We start from the raw sequence: 21,999 nt of genomic DNA on the forward strand, positions 1-21,999 counted from the left end.
CAAATAGGCAACGGCAGCAGAAGACCATGATGGAGGACACAGAACACTCCTTCCACTTTGTTTGGTGTAATTTGTACCTAATAAAGTGGCTGGGGAATATGTAAAATACCCCCATTCCAGGTCAGGCTTTTAAATGTTGGTTAACATTAACATTAAACACATTCTTGCTCAAGTCTAATTTCATATTTTTTGTATTTTTGTATAATTTACTTAACTTTTTTTGCCATTACATCAACATCCAAGAAGCCAAATGTCCCATGACTGGCCTGACCTGAGTGTTGCATGTTTTGCATGTGTCTGGCAGGAGCCCCAAGTTATCGCGTTACTTTAGTAGCTGTTACGTCACTCGCATTGCGGAAGTGTTTGGGCGCTGATCATCGAACAAGCGGTCAAACGTCAGCAAAAAAGTACAATTGTGCGTTCTAACACTGATGTTATCATAGTAAACTCTGAATTTATTTTCAACAAACAGTTGTCATGGTGTCGTGCATGATCACACGCTATTGTAAAGTATTTGGCTCGCTTTAATTGCAGTGTCTTGTCCTAAGATTGTTAGCATGTAGGCTAATAAACAATGGCTGGCTAACACATTTTTGAATAATCTCCCAAGAAAAACACCTTATTCCGGTATTATTACACACGTATTAAGGACGTCCCAGCATTTAATAGCACAGTTACGAACTCTATGAATTAGTAGTGCCATGTATGTCTGCATATTAGAGTGTTGCTAAATTATTGAAGAAAGAACTACACAAGAAACCAAAGAAAGTGTGGACAAACGCGACTCAGGTGACGTCAGCTCAAGCTGTATTGTGAGTAGTGCACATACAATTTGTTTTCATGCTTTATGCTCCAACTCCTAATAACACTAATAACATTATCTTCTTAATGTAGAATAACTGAATTTTGCCTTATTTTCTTCAAGCTAATTTAGAATATACTTTTATGGCATATTAATAAATATTATTAAGTCAGTCTCCTGATCTTGAAATCAATGTTTTTATTTTATTTTTCAGGCCAAGCTTTATGTGGTGATACAGAGACAATAGATGAAGTGGAAAGAAAAATCAACACAGCAGTGAAGATGGATTTACAGCCAAAGACTGGAGCCAGGGGTTTGCGACGTGTAAAGACAAATGCTGTTTGTAAACGAATTGGACCCATTCAGCAACAGAAGCTCAAAAATACACTTGACCATTGGTTGGTTAAGCCCCAAAAGAACCTAAATACAGATGAAGTGAGCCAAACCCAGGATGATGTAGACCTTTCAGATGATGGTGCCTTTCAAAGCACATCAGCTCAGTCAGTGGACTGTGGAAATGCTGAAAAATCTGCAGAATATAACATGGATGAAGAAACTCAGCCCATGACACCACAAGACCTGGAGGAAGACAGTCCAGTGTCTCCAGCCTCCAAGGATTCTTCAGGGAGTGGGCCTGTATGCCCCATTGATGACACAGGATTAGAAAACCAAGAAATGGAGACTGGAGACTCAGCAAGCTCACAGGGCTTTGTCAGACACAACACCAAAATAACACATTTCTTTTCGGGGATCTCATCGCCACGTCTGCCTGTGAAACGGAAGAGGCCAGATACATCTCCAGTGAACCAGTCTACAGAGAAAAAAGGTGCAGAAAAGGAAGCCACATATGCTGGAGTTAAATGGCTGGGGACGCCAATCACTGAGTTTAAGAGAATGCCTGCATGTGGTGGTCGGCTTGCTCCCCTGAAGGATGTTCCTGGTCAGCACACTGTGATGATAAGGGTTTGAGCTGTTTTTTGTATTTTGTACTATTCACTGTACAGCAGATGGTTTCATCAAAACACACACACGCACTACAGCGACACACACAAACTTCTTTACAAACCAGTTTTGTAAAGAAGAAATTGCTACAGGAATGCTATATTAGTATGTGGAATGTATTATAGGATACACTGTGTAATTGGTGGCCCTTGTATTCAGATATTCGTATTAGTTGCTCAAAATCTAGTATTTACATAAAATCAGGGTCAACATGGAGTTGGACAACTGAGCCATATCATTATTAAAATGACAATTTTGTGCAATTTCTATCAAAGAGCATCTTAATCTGGAAAACCTCATTTGCAACATACAATACATTTTCATCAGGCTTTAAAAATAATTTGTAAGTTTGTAAAAAGTACAAATATCAACAATATACTTTGATACAATATTTAGATTCTTTGAGTTTGTCATACATGTTTACTGTGAATATGAAGTGTTGCATGTACTAATGTCAGTCACTTTTATTCTCTCCTGTTGACAGACAGACCTGTTTTACAAAGGCAAAGTTCCTGTTCCTTATCCTACCAGGTTTAGGGATACTTGGGATGATGTCCATGTTAAAATGCCATGTTCCAGCAGCAACCTGTTTCCTGTTGAAGATGAGGTACTGGTTCAAGTGTTAAAACATAGTTCATTTAGTATTATTAAAACAAGTCATGTTATTTTAATGTAGATGCATACATTGTATATTACAGTATTTTGTAAAATTGTACACTTGTATTTGATATCAGTCATATTAATGCAAAATGTAATTGTTTTTTTTATGAAAGTGTAGAAATATCACTACATGCAATTCTGTCAATAGATTCTACAATCTGTGGTGCTTATTATCTATTATGTGTTGGAGAAGCTTTTTATTTTTCTTGTCTTATATTTTGGGGCACAGAGCTTTTTGAATACATTGAGGTCCTGCAATAAAAGGGCACAACAACACAGCATTATCTGCGTTTCTGCACATTTTTGAAACCTGAACTATATTCACCCTGCAGATCTATTTAAAGTTGTTCTTCCACAGGAAACACAAGAAGTGCAGAATAAGAGTCGGTGGGAGTTGATCAAAGAAACTTTAAAGAAGAAATTTACTACTTCACTTGAGTTCAAGGCAAGTTTCTTATCTGTGTTCTTTTGCTACTTAAACCTTATTTTCCACTGAATGTGATGTGAATTTGAGTTGTTACCAATCAAAACCACAAGATGGCACCATGAGCCAACGGACTATGTGACACTGTCTCATATTTATTTAAAAACCTTTTCTGTATAGAGTATTTTGTCACTTAATAATTTCATTCAGAAAAATTTTGCCAGGCATTCTAATATGATATTCAAATTGGTTACAGAATGCAGTACTTAAATACAGCCCCTCAAATGCTAAGAAATGGGACTTCACAGCATTGAATTTGTACGGCACTAAGGTAAGCAACAATATCCACGACTGTCACCATAACTGATATTTTATGAATTTCAGTGAACCCAGATGTTAATTAAGTTTCTTATGCTTTCAAAAATCCAATTTTCTAGTCATTGAGAAGATTAATTGAAATTATATTGGCTTGCTGATATGTAATCACAGATGGCAACACATGTTGAAGACATTAAATTATTAACTGCATGATTATCATCTGCCCAATGATGGCACTTAACTGCCCAGCAGAAGGCATCATACACCAGTGTTGGTGCTGCTCACAGAGCTCAGATCAGTGGAGGTGCAGATGGCTCGTTAGTTACTGATGATAATATTTTTAATTTGTAAAAGGCGCCATGATACAAATGTCTTATTTAAGACCAGATTAGATTTGACTTAATCAGATTCAGAGGTTGTATTTGACAGTTTTTGGTCTCCTGCTAAGTGATTTTCTTTTCAGGCCGGGGGTTGAAAATAGGCCTGAATTGCGTCATGATAGTCAGCGCCCTGTTAGTTCATTGGTCATTGCTTAGAGTTGTCAGTGTGTCTCCAGTCTCATTTGGAGGCCATCCATCATCTGTTGTCTTGATGCACTCTGCAGTATCCTGTATGTGTAGAGAATCAAGCAGGGCTGCACTATTGTCTGGTTCATGAAGGGAATGGGAATATTGCACTTGGTGAGATGTGCCATGTTGTGACATGATTGTTTGATTTAACAACAATAAACAATAAAACCTATAAGACTGAACCATTTTTCTCTTTATAGAATGGCAGCAGTGTGTACTGGGATAGCATCATCTAGACTTCACCAGCGTCATGATTTGTGATATCTTACATTTAAGGAAAAAAGTGCATTTGATGCCAGTATGTCAAACGTGTTTCTGTCATTTTTGCACAAGAACAGTAATGGATTTTGTGCAGCAGAATGTTCAAGCCATTGAGAGGCAAAGTGAGTGTAGAGAAATAATTTAATCTTTTGCCAAAAGGTCACGTTTACTAACTTGTCAGAAATGAAAATGGCTTGCTTTATATCACAGAGTGCTTTACTCCAGCCTTGTGCTATTGAATCAATTGTTTTCCAATTGTATGCCATAAATCATATTAGAATGGGAGTTTTATTAGATCAAATCTGAACATGTTAAGAGGCTTTAGCCATAGGCCAAGTTCTGTTGTCGAAGCTGGATTCTGTGGCAAAATTAGATTATGGTCAGACTGTGAAATGTCAAGTACCATCTATAGAAATGGAGTTAGATTTGAAATGTGCTGTCACATGGCTTGTAGCTTATTATATTAAATATTTGATCACACAGTTATGTTGATTGAAATGGAGATTGTGTAATGTTGTCATTGGTGGTTCAGGAAATACACTAAAACCTGTGACTATAACACCATGTCTGTCCCTTTGTTTGATATTTAAGTGCAACTGCTCACAAAACAGCAAACAGTGCAATGTTTTCTACCACATTTCTCCCTTTGTTACTTCCCCTGGAGAGGCCAGATTGGAGACTCTGTAGCTGGATGATTTTGAGTGTCAGAGAAAAGTAGACATGAATGGCACAGAGTGACTGGCTGGCCACCTCCACTGAATATTCATCTACGCACTCGCTCCTTATGAATATCTGAAAAAAAGCCATTGACAGACAGCATCACTTTTGTTCATGTCTCTTTCTCCAAGCCAGACCAGTGCTGTATTTACGGTTATGAGCATGCAGGTCTTTTATTTTTACATGGTCACACATCCACTGATGCAGTAAAACAGTTTTCTTCGCTGCCTCAGGGCTGCGGGAATAGATGCAGGAGCATTGTGTTAAATATGTGGTTTCTCACTGTCCACACCTTCATATCCTGCTTGATTACTTTGTCAGTTTGCTGTGACTTACAGACCGGTATCATGTCATACAGAGAGTTAGATCAGTCGATTTGATGCACTGTCTTTTGCTGATTTAAAGAGCTCGGCTTATACTACTTCAGCTATATCCGCCATCTCGCCCTGTCAATTGCCTTCATTTATTACGCCCATAGGAGCAGTTTATGATGTCACCTAGGTCATTACTTATGACAGTGTTTAGTCAGGGTTCCTTTGCTATAATATAAATGTACTGGGCTAAATCAACAGTCAAGGCTCCTTATCCTGGGAACACACTGTCTTTTCTGTTCCAATCGTCTATTCCAGTCATTTGCATCCGTTCAGGGGGACTGTTTAATCAGCTGGCATGGCCCTGCAACCTTGATGGAATTGCTTTGTGATTGATCAGTGTGACATTTTGTAGCCAACATGGTGTAAATATGGGTAGTATAGTATATTGTCTATGTTGTTGCTCTTAGACAGCGTGATGTATCACTCAAATATTTGGTTCTTGTGATATTATCATAAATTAATCTCTCAAAAAAAGTGTATTAAAGCCTTATCTTTCACCTTCCTTTTTAACCCTTTAACACCCTCAAACTTTCCGCCTGGACTTTTTTAACCATAGAAGGACCAGACAATGTCCTGTATTTAAGTGCTTCTGCCCATTTTTCCAGAATAACTTTGAATATATGGCAGTTATTTATAATTTACTGCATGTTAAAATGGTGTATTAACAATTTAGAATGGAGAAAACCAAAAAAGTTTTATTCAGCAAAAAACACTGTAGTTGTACACGAACAGTATAAAACATATTTACAATAACTTTTTTTGAGTCTCTTAATGTTTCTCTGTCTCTCAATGTGCAAAAACAGGCCAGATTTTCAGATTGCAGTAATGCAGAGTGTGCTTGTGCAAACGCGTTGTCAGCGATACACTTGGTTTTAAAGGGTTAAGGGTCAAAGATAAAATAATAGTGAGCGTTTTTTTCCCCTCCTGAGCTGTTAAACATTTGTCTGTGGTACCATTTGCTGGTTATGTTGTTAAATTTGAGAAAATAACAGATCATTTTATCCAAATATGTACTTTTTCATTAATATGTGTTCCTCTATATAATTCTAGATTAACTGGTTTATTTTGTCTGTCCATATTAATCATCACAATCTAATCCAAACAGCTAATACTGTCACAGCTGAGATTTGTGGCAAAACAACAAACAGATCTCTTGCTCTCTCCAAGGTCCTGGAGCCTGATGCTGCTGAACATCTGTTTGACTCCCTGCTGCCAGACATGGTACAATTAGCACTGAGAGCATCTGAGCTCTGTACCAAGGTAACAGCCATCACTAACCAATGAACTCTGACTCACTGGTCTGTGACGCAGTAGATCACGGCTGCAGGTTAATCCCAAAGGTCGCAGCCTGACAAATAATCTTGTGAAATGGCAGTAAAAATGTTGAGGTCAAGGCACTTACCTATTGATGGTCATTTATCAGGTGTTTTATTGTTATTTGTATTTTTTTTGGCACATATATGCAGCCAGAAGGTCTCATTATGAGGGTTTCTGGTTGTTCTATATAACATGCACACAAGTAAAAACACCTTTCCAATGCAATTATAGTTAAAGTTGAAATGATTGTATGAAAAGAAACTGTATTAAGTCTCACGATTGTACACACATACAATATTCAAAAAAGACAAAAACAGAAAACTGTATGAAATGGTTTCAAATGTATTATCTATCATTGGTGCTGTCTAGTTTTCGCCAAAAAGCAACAGGCTTTTTCTATTGTCTTTACAATATTGCTTACACAGATTCACTGTTTATGTACAAATAGAAAACCTTTATTTGGGGGTATGGATCACTTGTGAGCATAAAGGGCCTTGATTGTAATTAGGATGGCTGATTCAAGAAGGGTAGAGTGGTGCACAGTGAGTTTTTTTATGCAGCGCACTTCAACATCTCGTTTAACAAATTGACAAAACAAATTAATTTGACCTTCCGTGGTCATCTGTCTGTTCCTCCTCCAGCCGATCCCCCTCCTCAAGAGAGGCATGGACTGCTCCATCACCATGTCTCAGGAGCAGGTGGCGTGTCTGCTCGCCAATGCCTTTTTCTGCACCTTCCCGAGACGCAGCTTTAGGAGGAGTGAGTACAGCAACTACCCGGACATCAACTTTGTCAGGTAATGCAGGGAAGTGACACTGACTCATGATCTTTAAAGGTGCTAAACAACACTGTCTTGACAACCAGTCTCTTTTCCATGAGGGGGCACTACTGTATATGCTTCAGCGATCAATCTCACATTGACCTCGGCTGTGTATCGTCTCAAAAAGTATACATGCGTTTCTATAACTTGAAAAAGAGTAAAATAAGCAGGTGAATTGACATGGTTCACATAAAATGTATGAGCAGACAGCAAAGAGGAAGTTCACATGGGAGTCAACCCTTTTATCAAGGAGGCACGAGGATAAGCCTGTACTAAACAGTCCTGCGTCTTTGCATAGAGATGCAGTACATTTAGATATGTGCTGTATTTATTCAATTATTTGTATCCCTGCAAACTTTCAGTGGCGAGACAGGTGGTCTGGGTAGTGTCATGCAAAATCAGTCTGCGGATCTCTTCTCAGTCATGCCCCCCCCCATCTCTGTTGGCATCATAGTGTAATTACCTAAATGGAGGAGGGAATTAGATTAACACTGACTCAGATGGCTGCTTTTGACAATGGTGAAGGCCATTGGCTGTCTTTCAGAAGGTTGTAGCAGAGTTCAATCGCATCAGAATTTCATTCACGTGAAGGTTTTTGGCTACGACAAGAACGAAAAGCCGCCGTCATCTTTTCAGTCTGTCGGTAACACTCGTACCGGATCACCAATTTGATGTGAGACGGAATTAGTTATTGCCTTTTCTTTATATTCTGTGACTTTCAAACCTTTTATTATTTTTCATCATCTACTAAAAACAATCTCAAGATAAGTAAATAATATAAAGTGAAAGCTTTTCATCTGCGTATTTCTTATTTGGATTTAGCTCAAACAGATTGGTATTTTACAGTTTTGTTTTTCCTTCTCATTCATTTGTCGTTCAAAGTATTCATCAAAACTTCATAATTTTAAGTGTGGTCACCCACTGTAGTCAGTTTTGTCTGAGTTACATCACAGCTTCCTGCACATCTCTTGGGGACGGGAAAGATGTTATGTAGTTGTGTATTAATTCTGTATTCCATGAGGACCATGGTGCTATTTGTTACTAAAAGCCTGCTCTCTCCAGTGGCCCCGGGGACTGCACAACGTGCAATTGTTTCTACAGGCCATGTTGACAAAAAAGAAAAAAATGAATGCAGAAGCTGACTTCGATGAATGAGTTTTTAGTCCCTGAAGGGCCCTCGGTGCATCAACCTTTTTATCCTTATTTCATTCCACTCTCATGAAATTACTTTTATGTTATTGTGGTTTGTGGCTTTCCAGAGTTTGCTTCAGGGGAAGATGTTGGTCTGTAAGTGCATTCAAATCCACCAACTACAGCGCACATGCGGAAGTTTCTTTTTTTGTCTGTATGCTTTTGTGTGTGTTACTTTTCATAGGGACTCACTTTTTTCCTCCTGAGGACTCTGTTGCTTAAAAGGGACACAGGGCTTCTTAATGTATCCCCAAGGAGGGAGCAGCATTTCCTTCTCTGCTCCCTTTTTTTTTTTTTTTTAATGCGAGTGCTGTGATGTGGCACGAGTGTGAGTGTGATGGCGAGCCCGAGGCACCTCCATTGTTGTAACGGTGAAGGAGCTGCGACATAATCGGCTAGTGACTGAAAGAGAGGCTGAGTGAGAGATGAACTAATTCATATCAGGCTATTCAAGTTAAAGCATGACTGAACTCACATGGCCAAAGTAGAGCTCTTGTGCCTCTTTGACACTGGTTTTACAGAGAGCAATTTGTGCGGGTCTTGTCTGTAGCATTTTGATGGTGGTGTGCTATGATATATATATGTACAATCTTAATTTTGATTTTATTTTTATGAAACAGTACAGTTTAAGGGAATTAAAATGCACTCTTTTTCCTCAGGCTGTTTGAGGGACCCTCTTTGAAGAAGATTGAGAAGCTAAAAACATTGATGTGCTATTTCAAAAGTATCACTGAGCAAAGTAGGTGTTCGAATTTCATTTTAATAAAAAAATAAATGCCGTAATTGGATTTTGAAAATGTTTACATTTTTCTTTTCAGGGCCTACTGGACTTGTAACATTCACAAGAAAAGGTTTGGACAAACCCTTAAATTGGAAAAGGTGCAGTATATTGACACTTCAATTAAAACCAACAGTAAAAGAACATTGTAGCTGTAGTTTTTTAAATGGTTCTGCCAATAGTCTTTATTCAGTAAACTGTTTGGAAGCAATTAAAGATCCATCATCTTACCCACAGTCGATAACTGGATCACAATTTATTCTTTGTTTTAGCTCAGAGACTCTGCTCACAAGGCTCCACATTACATGTGAGGGAACCATAGAGGATGATGGTTATGGAATGCTTCAGGTAAGACTCACAGACAAGTATGATGTAGTCATTAATTGAAAGACTGCATGATGGTGTGATTTAAAGGGGCTTCAATATATTGGGTTTCGTTTTACTTCTCTGAGCTGGAGATAAACTCCGCCTTGTATTTGTCAGTCACTCAGTTGCTTCATTTCAGAGTCTTTCACCCAGATTGCTTACTACTGCAGAAAAGGCTTTTGAGGGAGTCTGTGACAAGTTGGAGGGAGTGTGTGCCGCGACCGGGGTCGAGGCCCCTGAGCCTCTTCCTCTCAGTGTGTCGGCCATGCTTCCGTTACACTGTCAGGATGGCCCGCTTTGCCTTTCACCTTTTGTTTGCCTCCAGTTGCCACAAGCTGACAGTTGATGTGCACACATGGCCAGCTCCGGGGGGAACACTGTGGCCTGGATTGATGGATTCTCTGCTGGGGGGTGGGGGTTGCTGACAGCCTGTCAAAGCGGACTTTTGAGGCCGGCTTGCTGTCCCAGAGTTGAGTGACCAGTTTGGGGAGATCTGCTCTCACACCTTAACCCCCTCTGCCCGTCGTTGTGATGGGGTTGCTCTGTGCTCTTCTGCAGGCCAGTGAACCACAACTGTCAGTCCTGAAATTGGATTATATATATATGTTCCACGTGGCTGCTTTCAGACTAAAGCAATGAGTCGTCACGTCTGCGTCTATTCGCAAACGTCGAGATTCGTGTGTTTTCCTTTGAATCATAAACTGGACAAAAATAAACAAGTGAATCAATGTCACCCACAGATCCGTGCACCCGAAAGAACACCTTCAGTAAAAGATATTGCAGATATCAGTCACCAGTCAATTTAGCAGCATGTTATGACTGGAGGGTGATGCTTTCTTCACTCTTGTTCCGATATTTGCTCCAGGCAGTAGCACACAGAAGTGCTGCTCCTGAGTGGAGCTCATTTTGGCATTGGGGACAGATGTCTGAGTAATAGGAGCACCTTCGGCTCGGGCTCACCCTCCCCATCAGCTTGTCTGGAACAAACAAAAAAAAAAGGGGGCTATAACCCTTTCACAAGGTGTTTCCTTCATGCTGTCCAAAGGGAAGCTATGTATTAGTTAAAGAAAATGTTTACTTGGTTGCATCCATATTGTGTTGTCTGTTGTTTCCTTTCACAGGAATACACGCTTATTGGCAAAACAATCTGCAAAGGCAAAGGTGGAGAGGGTGATTCACTGTGTAAATTCTCATTCATCTGTCTTGATTTGCAGGTGGATTTCGCCAATCAGTTTGTGGGAGGGGGAGTCACCGGTTCTGGTCTGGTTCAGGAGGAAATCCGTTTTCTGATCAATCCTGAGCTCATCGTTTCTCGCCTCTTCACCGAAGCCCTGGACCATAACGAATGTTTGATTATCACAGGTTAGTGATCAGAAAGTCTCACACCTTATAAAGCATAATTTTCACCAAAGGAATCCTGATGATTAAGTCCACTTGATATAAAGAGAACGATAAAGTTGACTTTTCTAATGCTCGACCTGTAATTTGACAGAAAAAACACGAGTGTTTCCCTTCACGAACACAGCATGGAGTGCACATCGCACAGCTTCAATTTACCCCATCCTGGTTTGACTTCATGGCAATTACCTTGTTTTCTGTGTTTGTCCTTGTCAAACATTTACTTCTGAGTCAGCTGGGAGTCGAAGATTGGGCTTTCTTGATTGCTCTGTCAGGTCTTTCTGATCCCATGTATTTCAGTATTGAGTGGTTGCAACAAGATTGGGACAGGCGAGCAGACCTAGTAACAAGAGCTTGCCTTACAGAGCCCCAGCAGGAGGTTGATGGTGACTGTCTGGCTCCTTTTTTTGTGTGTCTAAGACTGTTTGTGTGTATTTGTTTTGCCTGCTTGATTGTCTTCAATGAAAACTGAAGAAAACTTGTTTGGTTAGGCCTCTCCTAATATAGATAACCTATGTTTTTGTTGCATCACATTATGTTAAGACATTAAGGACCTCTTTTCCTGGGGAGACCTATCCAGGACAGGGAGCAGCACAAACAAAACACCATGTTACAGACATAATTATCAACAGAAAATTTCCATCTGAGGGAATCAGCCTCCAGATCTTTCATTCTTAGTTTAAAAGTATTGAGTGAGATTAACTCACTAAGCTTCAACTGCATGTCAAGCTCATTCAATACCTCTAGTGCAAGAAGCCATGACTTAAATAGATGAAATGCCTTAGCACCGCTGAACAAGTGAATTAGTACAAGAAGTGACGCAACAGAGCCTCCGCCCTCCGGCTGACCAATCACTATAGCAGGTCCGTCCTCCCGCTGGAGTCACCTTCAGACTTCTTGCCAGCCATCTACCGCACCTCCACTTAACGTTATTACAGTGGCGCAGAATTAATTATAGCAGGAAGACCTGCCTCAGACCCGCTCCACTAATGGACTCTTCCATTCCATCATCTTTATTAAACCCGGCCCATATCTGCTGTTCTTGTTGTAAAAGTCCAAGTCTTTGCTGCACTGTGAGTATGTGATGAATTATATTCCCCTGTGACATGTTTTGGCATACAGAAGGGAAGCTAATGGACCTTTACTTCTGCACTGAAATTTGTAAGAGTGCCCGGGCCAAATTGAATTTTCCTTGATTGCTGGGTATCTGGCTGCTTGTGTGTGGTCAAATCTATATATAGTATCACGGATAATGTGATTCATTGTTGGAAGTACTATCCAGTAAAGACGATGCAAGTTGAACACAAGAAGAAACTGGATTCAGGGACATTTTTTATGTAACTTTGCTATGTCATATCTACCATACTGTATAAGCGTAATTAGTTGCTTCACACTTTCAAATAGTCCTTGATCTGTGTCTAAAACTATGCTGTGATCTTTACACGCAGCACTTGAGAGGTGCCTCTGACCTTTTCGCTGCTTTTAATCCGCCACAAATATTTGTTTTCATGAATTTGCACATGAATGAAACAAGCTCCTAATCATCACACGCGTATTATCTGGGCCAACATTTATCTGCTTCCCACCACAAATGATATTTAAATGACAAATGGGTCAAAAGCATAATGTTTTATTGTTCCTGAAGGTTGTTCCTTTCAGATGCAAAAACAGTTGTATAGTAGTCATAGAGTACGATATTTTTGGAGAAACTGTAAAGGTCGGCTGTCTGTGTATCGTAAACACAAGTTCATTTGGTTTTACTTTTACTTTACATGGTTTACACTCTCATTTCTAACATCACTTTAAATATATTTGAACTACTCATAATGTCAGTAGCTTTGTAGCTATTTTAAACGTGGTATGCTCTGTTTTTATATTTTACGTCTTGTGTGTGGACTCCAGGAAGAGTAGCTATTAGTGAGGATACAAATATGTTTTGGCTGACTCATTGCTCACGATCCAGTATCCTGATTCTCCCCTCATCCCACCCTCTTTCAGGCCTCTTACAAAGTTAATTAGTTACGGCTGATTCAGTGAAGCATGCATAACATCTGTTATTTTAAACTGTGACAGCGAAATTTAGCACCACGTAAAAGCTACAGGTGAATTTTTCCTATAATACATTGCCAATATGAATGATGTCAGCAAACAATTGGCATCAGAGTGAACTTGACCAGCACCTGTCCATGTCATTGTCCGTCCCACTGGACACATTGTTCTGTTGCAGTTCAGTGGCCTTCACCCAGCTCTTTTTCACATGTGTACACTGTCAATAATATGAAAGACTGCAGACGTTTCAGTAGGACTTAAAGGTTCATTTCACCCACATCACCAACTCTTTGTCCTTTTAACGAGAGAATATTAAAGAATTGTAGTCATAGGACATTGTGAAGATTCATTCTTAATTCTGAGCAAGCAAAACAAGAATGAAACGGCAATTTGCAAGAAAAAAAGTAACAAGACTTGTCATTTTACGTCACCAAATGTGGGATGTTTGATGACAGTGCATTATTTTATTAGGAAAAAGCCAAACGTGAATGTAATGATCATGAGAATAGCCCTGAAAAAAGGATATTGCGACTGAAAAAACAAAATGTTTGGACGATATTATACTGAAAAAAAATGGATGAACTGGTCCTTTAATTTTCCTCTGTATTTGAAGAAACAAAAACATGTATGATTTTTCCTTTCACAGACAGCAGAGACATGATATTTGTATGATTGGTATGAGTTATCTGTCAGTAGCATACTGTGGAACTGTAGATGCGATTCTTCAGTGTCTAATTTGGGCCGGACAAAATTTGAGAGGGAGGCTCTGATAATTAGTGTAATGCCTGTCAAGTGGAGTCCTCTCTTGTGATTTGCTCCCCCATGTGCACCTCCTAATATCTGCTGACCAAAGCACTCACACACTACTAATCCCCTGGTTTAGTTGCTTTATGGCGTGAAGCAGTTCACAGAGAGCTCTTGACAGCCAGGTACTAATGAGCACTAATGAATGGGAAGTTAATATGTGGCCTCATTTGTTTGACTGTGCTGAGTGCTCTCTGTGGACTGGTGGTCGTTTTGAATGGGGTGGGGGGGGGGGGAGAATAACTTGACCTTCCATTTATCAGAAGACAGCTGCTCTTGTTTAAGCCAATCACACGAGGCAGAAATACCTTCGACAAAACTCTCTGAAAACCACTTGTTATTACAAAGTTTGCATCGTTGTATGTCTCATTATAGAATTCCCCTTCTTTGCTGTTCATATGACTACGTGAACTTTGTATAAAAGTATTTACGAGCACGTAGACATTATCTTTTTAGCACATTTTCTCCACCGCTAACTAAATATCAATGTCAGTCTCCAAAGTTATTAATCTCTATCTAATCAAATCAAAACGCATCGATTGTATTTACATGGGGGATCGTTACACCACAATTGAAATCCTTTGGACTCAACCTCACTTTCATAGATGGAAGCAAACTTAAGCTTGACCATGTTTAAAAAATGAAGATTCATATGTTCATGCTATCTTGTAGAGTGTGACCAATATCCACGTTTGCTTCAACCACCAGGCACAGAGCAGTACAGCAAATACACAGGCTACGCTCAGACCTACCAGTGGCAGAGCAGCCACCAAGACACCACTCCAAGGTAGGGTTCTTAAAAAGCCTTCATTAATTGCATCTTCGGTGAGTTGTCATTTGGTCAATCCACTATTTTAATTCTGACATGGGTTGACATCATTTTTTGAGAATAAAACCTATTTAATTTGGCGAAAATGACCTAACTGTTAAGAGCTAATTCCAGCAAAGATGATGAGCTTTAATTTTGATTAATTCTAATAAATTTTTTCAGACTAGAGGGGATGATTAATACTGTAAATATTTTCTTTTGAAAACGGCTAATCCACTCTAAAAGTACCAATACTACTAAGATACTTGTTCTTTTTTACACAGCTCTATTTATTTCTTAATAAAAAATGATCTATCTATCTTGTGAAAAGCACTTTGAATTGTCTTGCTTTTCAAATATGCTATGCAAATAAATTTGCCTCCATTGCTCTAATTTTTTCCTCCATGCTTATTATTTCTGACATAGAACAACAAAAAATTAATCGCTGTATTTGACTTAACCCCAGTTTTGTTGTGGCGATTATTTTCAGAGATGACTGGCAAAGAAGATGCACAGAGATTGTCGCCATCGATGCGCTGCATTTCAGGAACTTTCTGGAACAATTTAGTCCACAGAGAATCAACCGAGAACTTAACAAGGTTTTAATCTCTATTCCACTCGATTTGTGTTTTACTTTCTTGTCTCTCTGTTTGGTTTCTTTACTCATGCATGTTGCAATACATACTCTGGATTTCTTTGGGGATTTCGCCTCATCTCTTAATCTCACCAGGGATACCCTTATCTTGTGATTTTGGAGTGAATCAGTCTCGTTAATAATTGGAAAACAGTCTCAGCACAAATGTCAACAGACACACTGACACTGACTCATGTTTACTTTTCTCCGTGTAAATATTTCATTCATAGATGAGTGTCATGTGTGTGTCATACAGACTGATGAATCGTCATACATGTGGAGAATAAGCTTCATTTTATTCATCACACTGTCCATTAGGTCCAGAATGAATTTTAATGAACATAATTGATCTTTGAGCGATTAATCTCAATTATTAACATTTACATAACACATATCTTGTTGATAGGACTTCGTCCCTATGTGCCGTTATTTCAGTCAGAGAGGCTCATTTGTAATAGAAAATCAAGATGTTAATGTTGTCAAGTCTGCTGTCACAAAGCATGGAGGAGTTTGACAACTCTGACAGGGGTGTGAGGAATGCACCAACATGAAGATCAATCCTGTTTCCAATGTTGTTTAGCTGACTGTCATGTCTGCCCTTTCACATGGAGAATTTATGACCAGTCAGGAGGAGGAGGAGGGGCTCTTACAATTCATTTTCACAATTGACTTCATCTGCGACGTGAAAATAAATGTCCGGTGCACCTAAAATCTTTGTGCTGCTTTACAATGATATAACATGTGCATGACATGCACCTGGTCATGCACAATTTGTCCATCCATGTATAAAAGTATACAAATGTAAAATCCACACCATTTGTTGAATGATAATGTCGAGCACAAGAAATTACTTTTGTTACTTTGCCTTCTATATAACATTTACATTTGACGACAGTAGTGTGACCCTAAGACACCCAGGTTCATTCATAGTTTTGTTTGTTTACTGTAAAGCCAATTGAATTCTATTTGTTTCTTTTAAGTTTCTAATTTAAACCTATTTCACAAATTTGTAGCATGTTCATTACTTGTTGCTAGTGCAGTGCTTTGCCTTTGAAGTTGAAAACCCCCCAACTTTTTTTAACTTCAATTTGACATTAAATATTAATATTAAAACTGTGTAATGATGATGGAAAAACATCACCATCTGCATCTATATTATACCCATGTAAGTCTTATTCTCTTGGTTACTGACATGCAGTTTTTGCAGATTATTCTGTATCTAAAACAATGCAGATAAATACACCCGGTATCTACTGTTATTATGTCTGTGTTCTCACTTGCATCTTATATATATATGTTTGCTACTTTAACTTCAGTGACCAGACTGTTAGCAACATGAACGTTGTCATTTGACTCTTAAATAACAATTATGTGAAACTACATGAACTGAGTGTACATCTTTCTGTTTTTCAAACAGAAAATAGTGACTGATTAATGACGTGCTTATCCCTTTGCTACAGAACACTTGTCCTATCATGTCAAATTGTGTTTAATTCCCTGACCTGATTTACTGCCTTCAACTCTCTTCTTACTCTGTCGTCATTTAGGCGTACTGTGGCTTTGCTCGTCCCGAGGAACAAAGCCAGAACCTTGCAGCAGTGGCAACAGGAAACTGGGGCTGTGGAGTTTTTGGAGGTGACACACGACTTAAAGGTAAACACTGGCGTAACTCTTCCGTCTTTTGGAGAAACACGATCTGATCATTTTTGCACACTTTGCAGTCCCTCTCTTTCTGATTGAAAAGCTCCAGCAGATCAGTGTGGGCATCCATCTGTCTTCCGGGAGTGCATTCCTTTACTTAAAGCCTATTCGCTGCCTTCCTCTTATTGATCAAATGACAAAGTTAATATGTTTCATTAATAGAGGAATTGATGGCCTGCTCAGGTCCATCAATCAGTCACAGCACTTTGTCTGTGCCTTGTATCACTGTCACTGAGCAGAGAGCCGAAGGATAACAGTTTGCGGTTCTCGCTCTGCGTCTCACCTTCTTCCTATGTGTATATGTTGCTGCGTGTTTGTTAATTAGGTGAAGCAAGACACAGCCCTCCATAGGCACACTCGCCTACTGTCTGCTTAATGACATGCCTCCTGGGAGGAGCTTTCGTGATTCAGATGCTGATCTCATCCTCGGTTTACCTTCTGTGGCCTCTCACAGTCACTTATTCTTTAATTGTCGCCTACTTTTTTGTAGAAAGCGCTTGCAACAGAAATTGCTGACATATTCAGCTTAGTCCTGAAAATGTTGATTCAGTTTTGCTCATTAACTTGCCACCGTCCCAACCTTCATTAATCAGCAGACATATTTCCAGTCTCTTAAAATATTCACAGCTCTCTGGGGCCAGACCCGGCTTCTCTTTGTAACTAATCCAGGGTTCTCAGTGGGGGTGAGGCCTATTCCCCCGATTATTTACCCTTTACTGTACAAGCTGCACACACAGAGACCCCGTTACATGAAACTGAAGTGTGTTTCTAAAGGAGAAGATTACAGAGCAAATCTAGAAAATAGAAGCCGCGTTTCAATGCAGAGTTTCAGTCTCTCGTGCTGTTGAGTTTTAACACCCGTGTCTTTTCCTGCAGCTCTCCTCCAGATGCTGGCAGCTGCTGAGGCGGGTCGAGATGTCGCCTACTTCACCTTTGGTGACAGCCAGCTCATGACAGATGTCCACAACATGCACTCTTTCCTCACTCGGAGAAGCCTCAGTGTTGGTGAGGCAAACAACCATTCCGCATGCTCCCTGTTTATACGCAGCTGTGTTTACACCACTGAATATTCATGTTGTGCCTTAATTAATCTTGTACACTATCTGTCAGTATTTCCACATAGGATTTTGTCAAAAAAGTATTTGAACCCATGACACCAGGATACGACTAATAACACATTTTCCTTGCTGTCATATCAGTCCACTGTGGTGAGGTTAGACAACAATTTGTATTGCAAGTACTGTGATTTGATAGTATGAATTCTTTCCCCCTCCTTAAACCAAAATTAAATGATCAATAACCCACGTCATGCTTCCAAAATCAAGGCACATCACATGTCAGTCATTCAGTCTGACCTTTATATAGTTTGCAGATTACACTGATAAACGGAAAATCCAATATTTTTTAAAGTAAATAAGTGACTTTTAGCTTTCTTTCTCATTAACCTATCAGAAGCGCCACAATTCTGAGGGAGAAAATGACTTTTAACCCTTAGAACACAGAGCATTTCGGCTGCTTTTTTCCATTACTATGTTCAAACACACACAGAGGCTATATAAATAACTTTTACTCATTAACACGTAAGTAGATGTCCATATAAGGAGTTGTGTGTTATTCCCATGGCAAATTACCATGTGCCTCGTGAGCACTAAGGGTTAAAGACATTAAAAAATTGTATCATTCATTCATTCATTTATTTTCTGCTGCTCCACATGAGGATTGCGGATGGCACTGGTGCCAATCACAGCTGACATAGGGCAAAAGGCGGGGTCATACACTGGATAGGTTGCCAGTCCATCACAGGGACACACTGTGTCCACTTTGCCTAATCACAATATATCAATTATTCCATTTTCTTTACCACCCCTAATATACAATCTATTTTTCTCCCTCACAGGAGAGGTGTATGATCTCCTGGGGGAGTACTACAGCTCAGTGTGCAGGAGCTGCCTCAGCCGGCGCCCTGACGTCAGCCTCTACTCCTTCATCTACCAACAGGTCAGCGGCTCCCTGGCACCCGATGATTCTGACAGCCACTTGGCCAGACAACATGTCCCCACAGACTGCCGTTAAGGTCAGGTGGCCGATGAGTCACCGTGCCTTCTCTTTGGAAAATGAAACACTTATTAGACTCTTTCTGCCTTTAGCTGAATTTAAGATATTATTTTTTCCGGTGGTCTCCACCACAGCCAGACCAAAGGCAAAGGCTGGTGTGCACGTTATTTTCCCAGAAACAAATGAAATGCAGCAGTTGATTAGTTGTGACCCCGTTGTCACTGGAGTCCGAGCTGTGTTCATTTTGCCGCCGCTGGTAATATGCCAATGAATGGAGCGTCAGTGCGACACAATTGTGATTTTAATGGTGAAGCAAAGGTTGCCATCCATCTTCAGAGTTTGTCACGCTGCCTTTTTTTTTTTTCCACACCCATACATATCCAGCCTAATTGAATTGGCTGTCAGAAATTGAGTTAAAGGGAAAGAATAACAAGAGCAGGGTTTAGAAAGAGCTTGAAGTGGACTCCAGAAAATGGTTTGAATAATAAAAAAAAAAAGTGGGGTAATGTTCAGTTTCTTTAAAATATTAATTTAAATTGTTTGATTGTGTTGGAATAACTGGTATTGAGTTTATTTTTGTTTTTCAAATCACTTTAATAAAAATTATTTGCTTTCACATTAAAGGAATATTCAAATGTTATCACATGAATCCCATTCTGGAGCACAATCTTGATCTGAGCCACAGATGAGTCAGTGATACGTCTCCACACAATTAGAATGCTGCTTTCTCGTCCCAGAGATGTTACAGACGAGATGAGTTTCCACCCAGCCTCGCCATTTATTGTTCCCCCTGCTATCATCCTTTCACTCACAGTTTAATAAGGTCATCGCTTTTATATAAACTGTACATGGCACCTCATTAAGTAAAGAGTAGATCACAGAACATCCAGTCAGTGGGGCGCGTCAGGCAGTGGGTCTCCTGTGCGATTTCACTGTCACACCAAACACAGCTTCATCTGCATCTGCGTGAGAGGAGAAGATTGTGTTCGGTCGATGACATTTGACAATTGCTAGTCACATACATGTGGACATTTTAAATGTTAGTGGCACAATATAACATTTAATGTACAATATACAGAGTGATATACAACCAAAGCATACAATAACAACCTGTTTGATAACTGATTTAGTTTAGTAGGCCATGTTTGGAACAAGCCGATACGAGATTATTGACAAAATGGTTTTTGCTTAAATATTAAATGAGCTTTATCCTGGAAGTCTGTGAGTGAGTGAGTAAATGAGGAGTAGGTGTACAGTACCTCAGATTGGTGCTGGCTGCCTTCATGGAATCAGGACCTGTACAAGGGGGGGTCTCTCTTTGTAGCTTGCTGAGTTCAAAAAAAGCCTTTGGTGGAGTCTCACTCACTGTGTGTCTATCTGACATAGACACACACAGGGATTCATCATAGATTGATTCCTCAGCAGTGAACCTGGCGTGTGTGTCTTTGACCTTTCAGCCAACATCTGTGATACAGTCATGAACACAAACAGCGTTTTAAACATCTCTATTCCAAGCTTGTTAATCGAAAAGTTAAGCAAATAATGCATATGACTGACCTTTATGTGCCTTGAAAAATAATGAAAAGCAGTAACTGATTTAAAATCAAACCACTTTTCAACTTTGAATGCTCACCTGTTACTTACAGGCCATAAGTATTCTGTTCCATCTCATGACTCAAACTCCCTCTGTTTTTTTTGGGCAACACTTTCACTGTTAGAGGCATAATGCATAATCTACTGACTTCTGTGAGTCCCTGACTTTTTCTTTAGGTGCCACCAGCAAGGCTAAATCTGTCATTATTCAGAGAAATATCTCAACTCCTATACAGAATTATACAAATAGATTGCAAATTGGACACCCTAAATTGACTGTAAGTGGGAGTGTGAAGGGTTGTTTTTGTCTATATGAGGCCCTCTGATGGACTAGCGAACTGTCCAGGGTGTGACCCCCACCTGTCACCCTATGTCAGCTGAGATTGACACAGTTCCCCCCCACGAGACCCTCATATGGAGGATAAAGCGGTAGAAGATTGGATGATGGATGGAATTGCAACAAATTGGTGTTTTTCATCGATCTATGATCTGTGCAAATGAAAAACATCGATACATAGATGCTGGAAACAATTCATATCTTGTAGTTCTCAACTGTGTATCAGAGTTGTTCATTTACCATCAAAATTGCATTGTCAGAAAAGTTGCAATGCAATATTTTCCCAAAATCACGAGGCTCTAATTGAGTTCAAATTCCCCGTTTTTAACACATACAATATGACATTGGCGTCTGTTAATGGTTTCATAAAAATGGCAAATTATGACGGGGGAAACAGGGCATCCTCTGGTGCCCCAGTGAAGATTGAAACTTTGTGTTTGTTCTCTGCCACAAATTGATAAACGTCCATTTTACAGTAATATTCCAGTTGCTAAATGCCATTCCTTCAGCGTAATCTAGTTCGTTGTCAGTTAAATACATTTATATCAGTGTTCGTCAAGGCATGAATATGAAATTGCAGCAGTCAGCTGATCACAGCCCGGGTGATGAATGTGTTAAATACTTGATGATCACACACAGAAGAGCATTACAGTAATAATTGTCTCTGCTCTCAAATTATAAAAATGCATCAACTAGTTCACTGCATTCCTTTTGAAGCTGGAGCAACATTGCCATTAAGACTTTACACTGTTGCTGTGCATCAAAACAAGGTCAGTTCTGCCAATGTAGGGTGCTCTATTATACATGTGGAGGCCTATTTAAATTCATTATCAGCTATTTACTCTCCTTGTCATTTTTGATCATCAGTGGGAACTCCCTGTTGTGTTTGGAGGAGTTATCCAAGGTTCCTTTGGCCTCAGATTAAAGGCTTTATCAACTGAATATTAATAGGTGTGATTAAACCCTGGGAGCTGTGGTTTACAGTTTGTTTGGACTGAAGACACAAGACAAAAATAGGATT

At 39.6% G+C, this 21,999-nt stretch overlaps 1 protein-coding gene across 3 annotated transcripts; it reads left to right on the forward strand.

Annotated features, from left to right (window-relative positions):
- Window positions 1-351: 351 nt before the first annotated feature.
- Window positions 352-20,188, forward strand: LOC131449066 (poly(ADP-ribose) glycohydrolase). Of its 3 annotated transcripts, none has more exons than XM_058622024.1 (16): window positions 352-415; window positions 1,017-1,765; window positions 2,289-2,411; window positions 2,823-2,909; window positions 3,145-3,219; window positions 6,295-6,387; window positions 7,086-7,240; window positions 9,115-9,194; window positions 9,274-9,334; window positions 9,506-9,581; window positions 10,814-10,961; window positions 14,559-14,637; window positions 15,149-15,257; window positions 16,840-16,945; window positions 17,870-17,998; window positions 18,891-20,188. In XM_058622024.1, exons 2-16 carry the CDS (start codon window positions 1,085-1,087, stop codon window positions 19,064-19,066), a joined length of 2,178 nt encoding a protein of 725 aa, XP_058478007.1. In that variant the 5' UTR covers window positions 352-415; window positions 1,017-1,084; the 3' UTR covers window positions 19,067-20,188. The 3 variants fall into 3 exon arrangements, with proteins under 3 accessions (XP_058478007.1, XP_058478004.1, XP_058478005.1); XM_058622021.1 differs by having other exon boundaries at window positions 360-812; XM_058622022.1 differs by having other exon boundaries at window positions 360-789.
- The last annotated feature ends 1,811 nt before the right edge of the window (window positions 20,189-21,999 follow it).

The sequence above is a fragment of the Solea solea genome, chromosome 21, assembly GCF_958295425.1.
Source record: "Solea solea chromosome 21, fSolSol10.1, whole genome shotgun sequence".
Taxonomy (NCBI): Eukaryota; Metazoa; Chordata; class Actinopteri; order Pleuronectiformes; family Soleidae; genus Solea; species Solea solea.